Below are 11,182 nucleotides of genomic sequence, written 5' to 3'. Positions count from 1 at the left end.
AATTAAAGTTGTGTATGAAATGTTATAGTGAACTAACAACCTTTATTAGGAATACAATATATACCTGTTATCTGATGTTTTGATCACCTAGCAAAACAAAAATCTTCTAAAATCTTCTATATCTCAAATGATGTCATGTGTCAGTAATGAATTCAAACTTTCAAAGCTAGAATACTTTTTTCAGTTCCATTTAAATGTAAAGAAATTTAGAAAAATGCTTATCTCTTCATCAGAGCATAGAGTTTATAACATATGGTGTAAATTCACTGTTCACATTTACTGTTGAAATGTCTTGTAACCTGATGCAAATACAACTGAAGAAAGCCTTTTTCAGAATTGTCTGTGTTTTCTGTTATTTCACATACATCTGGACAGTAGAAGTTGATGGCTTATTGAAATGCAGCAGAAAGACTGTCATTTGAAAAATTATATTATTCAGTTCCCCATATCAGTACACTCCTTACAATGTGAGTAATCACAGGTATTTCATCAAATCAACTATATATGGGCATGTTCCAGTAAGGTTTAGCAAACCAGAAAGTGTACAAATACTTTGTCTTAATTTTGAAGTATCTATTTTGTGAAATATTTCTTTCTTTTTCCCCAAAAGTGTTCTTGTGGTATTTTCTTAAGGCTCTTCTTAAAAAATATATTTTCTTAAATGGCAGTACCATTCATATAGCTATATATATATATATATATATATATATATATATATATATATATATATATATATATATATATACACTCTAGCTGGTAGATGATATTAAACAAGCAATATACTAATAAAGCTACACTATGTATTGTAGATTTATTCTAAGACAAATTGGAGGAACACACGTTTCATTTCTGAGACGATTTCAAAAGGGTCATGCGACTAATCACCGACTGAGGAAATAAGCAAACTATGCAAAAGCAGCTTTGTTCATATTGCACGTCACTTGCTATGAATATGAATCAATCTCGATTCGGATTCATTGATTTTAATAAAATTATGCAGGCATGCTTCTTTTTATTTAATCAATTCCCTCCTACACTACATTTGTGCAATACAAAACATTAAAACATAGTTCTTGCTTTCACCCTTAACCACTGGCCCAACAAGTATATTTTGAGCTCAGGATTGTCTGTTCCTTTCAATTTACAAAAGCAATAATAGGCTAATAATAGGCTATGTTGGTCATAATTATTAGGTCTATTTATGCGGCTGATTTTTTATTTTTTTTTACCGTGCATTGAAACAAATATTAATAATACAATATTGAGCAACTCTTTTATACAAATTAAAATGACATAAGTCTCAGGATATTTTAATGAGGTTTGTTGACAAAGTTTATAATTTATTTCAGGTATACGTGGAAAAGCAGCATGCTAGCTGGCTACATCAGAGCATGACAACATTATACAGAAAACTTATATACAACAGCTTTGACTATTTCATCGAAGCGGATAAATTAAGCTGAGCATTGTTCACAGAACAACATCTTTCGATATTTGTAACGTCACACCAAAAGTGCATTATTTCCATTTGTATATTTCTACACTGCAACATGAAAATGCTGCAGCATCTGTGCTTATACATGCGATTCTCAGTCTTTTCCTGTTTCTTTATAATGTCGATTAGACTTAATGGTTAAAAAAGAGACAAAAAAAAATACGTTTCAAGTAAAATTATCTACATGGAGAATGGTCGTATTGTAATTCTGCTTAATGAACGTTACTGTCCAAAACTCTTTGCGCTTGTTCTCACATTTTCATTTTCATAGTCCGTTGTGCATTTTTCGGTAGGATTATTGACCTTTGATAATATGAGGTCACCTAAATTTGACAAATTGAGCTATAAGAAAACTTAACAGAATATTTAATTCCACTGTGTTTCGAAATAGCCACTTTCTATCATTTCACAGGTTTCGGATAAGATGGTTTGTATACTGTAATTTTTTTTCGTCTTGCCTCATGGTCGGTGCCAGTGAATCGGGGTGGATGTGTAAGGAAAGTTTGAAGTCCCTCTTAAAGTTTTAAGTGACCTCTTGACAGTGCACGGCGACCGAATGGAGCAGCGAGGTCGGGCTCGGTGTGGCGGGGCTGCTCTGGCTGGGAGACGTCGGGCTGAGGGACTGTGGAGTGCCGGAGAGGAACGCTGGAAGGTGCGCGTGCAGCGCCGGGATAGAAGCAACCGAAGCTGGAGCGGGTTTGATTGGCACAGGGATCGCCGGTAAACTTTGCCCACCGTGACTCAGAGATTTGAGTGGTACTCCATAGGCAGTATACTCAGCATCTATCACACTACCGCTATACATGTGGGGCCATGCCGTGGTCAACTGATTGTGTATCTGATAACCCGACATGGACTGCACGTTGGAGAAAGCAAGGCTTCCTGGCATTTTGTAATCTCTGGCAATGATGTTTTCAATAGCAAAGGGGTGTTTGAAAGTGGAGGGCTGAGACACACTTAAGTTGTAGCTGGTCATCTGAGGTAGATGTGTCCCTAAAGCGGTCATTCTGAGTTTCGCTTGTTGCTGGAGGTAATGCGCCGCGTCTGAGGGTTTTTGCAGGTGCTCGGAGGTGATCATCACTTTGAATCTCTTGCGGCGCCTCAAGAAGCTCCCGTTTTCAAACATGTCTCCGCAGCTGGGATGGAGAGCCCAGAAGCTGCCTTTGCCCGGCTGATCCGGTCTCCGCGGGATCTTGATGAAGCAGTCGTTGAAGGAAAGGTTGTGGCGAAGAGAGTTCTGCCAGCGCTGTGTGTTTTCCCGATAATAAGGAAACCTGTCCATGATGAACTTGTAAATTTCGCTGAGCGGGAGCATCTTCTCCGGGCAACTCTGAATGGCCATCGCGGTCAGAGAAATATACGAATACGGCGGCTTCTGATCACTGTACGTGTTTCTTCCAGGACGAGGCATTTTCCCGAGTGAATTACCTTGAGTTCAGTGATGAATATCTTCAAAACACTCCGAGTTTGTTGAAAGTCTCGCACTGATCCGAAGTGAAAAGACAGACATCTCAATAGCCTAATGCAGCTGACACTCACTTCATATGCATTCTTGTAAAAAGTTTAGAGCAAGTTAGGCCTATGCAGTGCGTTTCCTTCGTTTGTTTTAGGAGTTTGTGAATTGCTGTCCATATAACTTCAGCACAGAATCAAAATCTCAAAGTCTTCTCTCGTGGTCTCAGCCGGACTTCTCTGTGTGTGCTAAAGTCTGTGAGCGTCTGTCCCCCTTTTTCTGTGTCTCCTCAAGAGCCCTTCTGTGTTGTCACATGACAATCTTCCTCAAAAGGAGGGGCACGCGCACTGTCTTCTAAACAGTTTTCATTTACACCTCTTTCACGCGACCCGCTGATATTCATCTCTGCCTGAGAATAGTGCGCTGCAAGAGGCGACTGGGTGTGAGATTATGGCATCTTGTGCAAGTGAACTTTGTAAACATACACACAGAAGATGGACTGCCAGTCATTTAAGGAAAAATAATAATAATATGTCTTCTTAGTAGACCTCACGTATAGTTTTAAACCATACCCTGCTTCTCCGTTTAAGTTAAGGCTGGTGTCTTTGAGGTGACTTTTTTTTTGTCCGCTCAGTAACCATAATTCAAATCTTATCGACATTATTCTCTCGAATTAGTTCTGAAGCATAACTTTTCATTTTCACTTTGAAAATATTTTCAGAATTAGACTCATAACTAACTTTTAAAATACATAGTCATTTATTTAAAATGTAGACTATATTTACTTTATAGGCCTACTACGATTACAAAATGTTTACCTAAGCTATTATGTTCTTGTTGCAACCTCTTTATTTTTATCCATTTAATTTCTGTAATTTCTACTCAAATTTCAACTCGATTTTCTTCATCATAGGCTAATTAAATGTAGTGTTCTAAAGCGTGCGGCTTCGTAACGCTGGCATCCGTTTTGTTTTACTTTAACTTTAAGACACCAATTAAATATTTGACTTTTAATTAGCTGTTTATTTAGAATGCAATGTTCTGTAGCCTATAACCGTAATAACTGCGTTTCAGGAGGTCTGATAGCCTACTTGACTGTGTTTAAGTCATTCTTTTGCTAACCCTATGTAAAGCTGGACAGTCACAGACCACACGTTGATAGCTTCTTATTCACAAGAACGGAATTAATGTGCATATAAGCGCAACTGCGATACATGCTGGAATGGAGCTTCTTTATATATATTTTCAAATAACTGAACGCGTTTACATTTAGAATGAGTTTGAATTAAATCCATAAATTCCTTGACATTTATTCTCAGAGTGAAGTTTTGTGATGGTCAATAATTTAGAACGTCGGCGTGAGGAGGAGCACTGCTACATATTTCATAACTATTTATTATTAACTAAAAGTTTGGTAATTAATAAATTCTATTAGCCTATTTAATGACTTTTAAAAGATGGAAAGGCATTTTATTGTAGGCTATTAATGTACGAATTAACAACATTAGATGTTAAAGGAATTAATTTTATTCAGAATCAGATCATCAATTAAATCGAAGAATATGTTTTTGTGACATGTAAAAAATAGTTTGATTGCCATGCATATAGAGAGAGTTGTTTGTCATTTTTATACTATTTTATATTTTATTGTAAATCTTCACCTTTTAATATAGGCTAGTGTCCGGAATATAGAGAATGTGTAGTCTTGGAGAAGTGCTGGCATATGGAATGAGTGTGTGTGAGTCCTAGCACACGAGGGCTGTCATAATTGGTTTGAGGGGGGTGACGTCAAGTGCCTTTGATTGGAGGATGAACTTATAAATCATTGAGTTCTTTTATCTTTTTATAATGGCACACTTAATTTGAGAAAGATTTCTAAAGACCCCATAAAATATGAAAAGACATTTAAAACGCACAGTTGTAATAACAACACTAATTCTATAAATATTTTATGCATAATAAAAATGAATCGTAAAATATTTTCAAACCTCAAATTACTTTTTAACTGATTTACATTAAAAAGTAAAGGTCATTAGCTGAAATTATGTCAACTTAGTGAGCCTATACAAAAGTGAATATTGAAGCTGTACTATTGTCTTTTATTGTTGTCGTCAATACATTTGGAAAGGCATAACCAGCTGGAGGAAGGAAGCATTGAATTTTACAGAATGTACCAGCATTCTCGGACCTAAATGCTCTTGATGGAGTGCCCATGCATGTGGCTGTGTGTGTGTAGATGCTGCAGTTAACCCTTGACCACTACAGCACAGGGTAAGACTGGGAGCAGGTTGATGCTGTATACCGTGATGAATGATATTTAGTCTAATGGAGAACATGTGACGCATCTGTGTCTGATAAATGAGACTGGCCTGTAAATACAGCCCACTGATGACACTATGTTGTCTCATCCTCAGCCAGCTCAAAGCATCGGTTATTTTTTAATTACAGTTTTTTTTGTGCTCATTTTTGTGTTTATATTCTGTTCTTTACTGCATTTACTGGTCTTTTGCTATTCACAACTTACAGTACTAATGCTTTTATATAAGACCTTGATGGGGCAGCTATGACAGGTCACCAAAAGTTCATGAAGATACCAAGGATCGTCTGTCTGTGGCTGTCAGTATTACAGCAACCAGGCCTCACCTACAGCATAGGGCAACAATTTGTAGTGTAAGAATGACAACAGTCCTGATAAAGGGTTGACAGGTTAGTGTTGTGAGGTGAAAGATCATTGTAATAAGTGGCTGAGGATATGTAAAAGTAAACTACTGATAAAAGAACTCAATACTATATTATAAAAACAAAAAACTAAATAAAAAAAAAATCAATTTTAATTTATAAAAAAAAAAATAAAAAAAAAAGCATTAAATATTAATATTATTACAATTAAAAATAATTGTTTTTCTTTTTAAAATGTAATTTATTCCTGAATTTGAAACAGAAATGAACAACAAAAAAGTCTTATGGACCCCAAATTAAATAATTTAACTGTGTGTGAAGAAGCTCCTTTTTGATATTGTACTTTATAAAAATAATAGGCAATTTATGTTTTTTTGTTTGTTTTTTGACAGACCTGTCTAAGATCATCAGAGTATAGCATTCTTTAAAAAAAGGCCCTGTGTAGACCAAAATCTGGGATTTTTGATGAAATAGTTGGATTTAAGATTTGTGTGCCTGCTGTCAGCGAGATGATAGATGCTTTGTCATTTAAAATGAAAGTACTGAGTTGTCAGTTGCCTTCAAGTACAGCTCAGAGTTATTGTAATTAGATTTTAAAGTGGATTATTGACCTCTCAGCCTCTTATTTTGTTCTCAAGAGTCACAGAACATACTCTCCATGGTGTTTGTTTCTGCCCTCTTGTTTATTAATGCTCAAGTGTGTATGTATGAATGCGTCTATGCGCATACGTTACGCTCTCTGATAGGAGTCTGTGCGAGTGGCTGATGATGAGCATGTTTCATGCAAGGATGCAGCTCTTCCTCCTCTTAAGACGGCTGTGCATTCCCGGTCCTGTTGCAGAAACATCTTCTCTTAGATGGTAATGAGACCAGAGGAAGTATTGCGCCACTGTGTGCACCCTCTCAAATGCAGTGGTAATGCGTGACCATACAAAGGTTTTTCATTACGAAGAGCCTTGTCCTGAGTTTTTTCACTGTGACATTTCATTCTGTCATTGGCAGATGCTGTTGTTGTTTTTGTTAAACTAAAACTATTAAAAATTGATTTCATTAACTGAAATGAACCTGAAATAAAATAAAATATAAATACTTAAACTAAAAAATATTGTTTTGAAAACTAAATGAAATAAGTTTAAGTGCTAACATTTCTAAATATTAATACTAATATTAATACTAAGTAATAATGAAAAAATCTGACGAATCTGAAAATTATTTAGGCACATGACTTCATTTCATTAAATAATTAAAATCTTGATATTGGTCTCTTTTGAGGTCACAAACTTTCTGTATTTCAGGCACTGAAACAACTATAAGGTTGTCCATATTTGTCCATATTACCCATATTCTGTCATTTATCTTTTTAGGTTTAAAATACTTTAAAATGTTTTAACAGTTAATTACAATATTGAGTATGTGTAATTTATGTAATATATTTGTATTGAAAAAAAAGAGATAAATTGTACTGACTAGAAGCAGTTGTGAATAAAGTATAAAGTAAAGCAGCAATACAACAGTTCTTTAATTGTCACCCTCCCTTCTACTCAGAGGGCATAATGAATATTTAATAAATAATTAGCAACATAATTTCTCCTCAGGAGTCATCACAAGTCTAACTGCATTGTGAATTAAATGTTGAGCAACGTTATGGGTGGTTCCCGTATTCTGTGATGCCAGGAGAGTTAAAGCAGTATCACTCTGATCAAAGAGCTTTAATCAGGAGGCAAGTCTGTGTGAGGCTATAGCTCGCTCAGTAATATGCTAATGAGATGTCTCTTTCAGAAAACATGCTGGGAGGAGCTATTCTAATTAAGGAGATTCAGGGGAGCAGCCTTTTCACTTACACTTGCATATTAATTATGGTAAATGCACTATGCAAATCAAATGTGGTAGTGTGGTAATGCCCTGTTAATTTATTCAAATGTATCAGATCAGATTTCAGATTTATTAGAACACTTGTAAAATGGACCACTCTAATTATGGCAATGTCTCAGCTAGACCACTTATCTTGATGTGCATTTATGTCGTTGTCCGAGATGAAAGCTTATGCTGTTTTTGGTATTTGATCAATAATAAATGCCATGTTCTGTATGATAATATAAATCTCATAATGAATAATCACGGACATTGCTGAATAATAATTTTTTTTAATTTTTTTTGTTTGTTTGTTTTTTAGCAAATAAAATGCCTTAAAGGTACTAAAGTACAATTCTAAAAACATACCTCCTCTTTTTGATGTAAAAGCTTTACTGATTTTTATAATGTATTTTTATTTATTTCTTTTTTTATTAGTAATATTTCAAGATGAACACTTGGACTGAAGCAGCTGGTTTACTTGATTATCCACACAGAATTTTATTTTAGAAAAAAATCATGTTAAAATGTGAGTATCAAATATGATACATCTAGCTTATTCTGAATGTTTTATATATATATATATATATATATATATATATATATATATATATATATATATTATATAAATATTTACGTATTTAATTATATACGTATTTATATATATATATATATATATATGTATTTATATATATATATAATATATATATATATATATATATGTATTTATATATATATATATATATATATATATATATATATATATATATATATATATATATATATATATATATATATATATATATATATATATGTATGTATGTATGTATGTATGTATATATATCATGTCAATCATCATTATTACATTGCATTATATGTTTTGCCTCCCACAATAAAAACTACAGAGCTTATATAAGCATTTAAATAATATCTTACTAAGACATTTTATTGGATGTGACAACTTTATGCATTTTATGTAAGTCTGCTATACTTTTATGAAGATCTTACTGATTATATTACAAGCTATCAGAATTTTTTCCTTTTTCAATAAAAGTGCCATATTATCCTGTATCATACTATATGAGCCATTAAAACTCTGATGAAAAAAAACACAGTTTTAAAAATTTAAAGTTCGATGAACTTCCATTTCCAAACATTTTTTTTTTTCTGAATATTATTTCGTTTGTCATTACATCATATTTCATCTGCTTTATGGGGTTAACGATTTACGTTTCAGGGGGGAAAAAATATTATTTTAATTGCTACTCTTCTCCTTAAGATGCTAACTCCAAATTGTGGAAGTGAACTGCCACAAAAAGCATTTTAAATATTTTAAAAGTTTTTTTGTTTTTTAATTTTTTGGATCTAAATGAAATGATAACCATCTAATGTTATCGAGCATCAGTGAGTGGTTAATACAAGATGTTGTGTATTCTTATCCCACCTCCACCGATGACCAAAGCTTTCTTAAGTACATACATAAATGCACAGTGCTATCTCTCCATCACTGCCACACACACACACACACACACACACACCTCCTCATACCACCCTCTCTCCACCTGCCATATTAGCAGGGTGAATTTATGAGATCGTTAGCTTAAAGTATTAGCTATGTTGGGACAGACCATGACTTTTATTAATTAGATTAATCTAGAGGCGCTTACTCAGAGTGTGATTAACTCTGCATGCCCCAGAGAAACATATCTGTCCCCTTGCTAAGGCTCTGACATGAGTGGCACAGCGTGACCTCTATATCCTTCCTATTAATTATCCAAACCTGGACCTCTTTAAGGGTTAATCTTAAGGGTCTGAAAGAAAATATCATTACAAACCTGAATTTCACATTCATCAGAAATAACTGTAACCGCATCACACCCGCTACAAAAGCACGTATAAGCACATAACAGACGTCGTCCATTCTTTATCATAATCATGCTGTCTGCATTAAAATTGCTTGAGAGACAGAACCAGTCCACAGCCAAGCCACAGAGAGAGAGGCACAGAGCCGAGGTGATGGATACACCGCTGTGAACAGGAATAAGTGCGTTTGTGTGCTTGATAAAGACGTGAGAGTGGCGAGAGGTGGAAGCTAAGGCTGATTAAAGGAGGGAGAAGCTCCACTCCATCTTGTCTTGTGTCTTGCGTGTCTTATGATATCTTATCATTAGTTCCCCTGACAGTGATTTAGCAGCTTCTATTCTCTCTCATTGCCAGGGAACAGTGTTTAAAAGTAACCTTCTTTTAATAATCGTGGCCATTTATCACCTCCGCTGCTGTCAGTGTGGAGTGGAGGTAGTCAGTAGTTTTGTGGAGTGTGTGTGATTTTCAGGCCTAAAGGTCTCAGAGGGCTCAGTCCAGATAGAGGAGTCATCAGACCTTCGAGAGAAAATCTGAAGCTGATGAGTCCAGACATCATCAGCTGAATCAGAGCGGCTTTTCAGACACTTTCCTTCCTGATCCACCTAAAGACATCCAGGCATCTGTATCTTATAGCGCAGGGGTGTTCAGTCTGACATGTGGGGGATACAGTTGGGTATTTTAACATTTGAACAGTAAGAAATGAAAACTTTTTTCATTAAGTAAACATTAAATTGATAATGAAGTGACTTTATTTCAAATAAATCATGTTCTCTGTCATTTTCTATTTGTCAATGAATCCTAAAAAAAAAGGTATCACAGTTTTGTGTGCGTGCGTGTGTTTTAGCTGTCATCTATTCATTGGAGGTTTCAATGTTTGTTGTGTGCTTGTGTGTGGTAGAGACAGAGTAGGTTGGTTATGTCTTGTATCTTCATAGTATGAGATCAGTAGCTCTTCTATAGTGTACAGATAAGGTTAATCATGAGCCACTCTGACAGCACTCATTTTTCCTCAGCCATGTTCTCCTCCAAGTGTCTCTGCACTGAACTGCTCTATTCTCATACTCTGCATGCACATGTAAGCATGTGTGTGTGAGTGTGTGTTCTTGCCTGAACGTTTGAGGAGAGATGAATGAGACTGTGTCAGATTCAGTGTAGCTGGTGTGAATGTGTTGACATTTTGTCAATACAGTATTGGCATTCCGGTTAAGCTGAGGATTAGGCAGATAAATGTGTAGTAAATGGATTGTGTGCTGTTGTGCCCACCATAAATCAGGTAGCACCACTTAAACACACACACATACAAGGTTTAGGGGCCAGGCTCTCTTTCAAGTTATTACTTCATAATGGCAGAAAGGCCAGTACTGTAGGACCAAAGGCCATTAAGATGTCAAAACTGTCAGATTTGGATAGCGTTTTAATTCATTTTATGTGCTAAAGTAGAGAAAGTGCAAGGTTTAACACAAGTGTGAAATCTTCATTTGAAATCTCTCATGAGTAAAATAACACCACTTCTCATGATTTAACTGAATCTCCAACTTCATACGATGTGTAGTTCTGTAAAAATATTGGACTTCATTTGTCTATGCTCTGCTTAATCTCATCATCAGTGTGAATTAGCACATTAATGTAGTTTCTGCAGGGTTTATGAATGATAATCTATATGACACTAATGGAATGTGTTCTCTGTTCAGCAGAGGTTGAACAAGTCGTGAATCAAGTGATAATCAGAATGCTTTATGAAAATAAGATATGCTCACTGCACACTGTAAATTTAAAGGATACCAGTAACTTTTCTCACTTGCATTTTTGGACAGCAAATATGGAAATAAAAAAATGGATCC

The 11,182-nt window shown here is 35.0% G+C and overlaps 1 protein-coding gene across 1 annotated transcript; it reads right to left on the bottom strand.

Moving 5' to 3' along the window:
- Positions 1-893: 893 nt before the first annotated feature.
- LOC109088847 (forkhead box protein B1-like) lies at positions 894-3,244 on the bottom strand. The gene has a single exon (XM_042727582.1). It carries the CDS (start codon positions 2,904-2,906, stop codon positions 2,019-2,021), a length of 888 nt encoding a protein of 295 aa, XP_042583516.1. The 5' UTR covers positions 2,907-3,244; the 3' UTR covers positions 894-2,018.
- Between the last annotated feature and the right edge of the window lie 7,938 nt (positions 3,245-11,182).

This window comes from Cyprinus carpio, chromosome B7 (assembly GCF_018340385.1).
Source record: "Cyprinus carpio isolate SPL01 chromosome B7, ASM1834038v1, whole genome shotgun sequence".
Lineage (NCBI taxonomy): Eukaryota > Metazoa > Chordata > Actinopteri > Cypriniformes > Cyprinidae > Cyprinus > Cyprinus carpio.
Note: the sequence above shows the minus strand (reverse complement) of the source record. Positions and strands in the feature narration are given on the sequence as shown.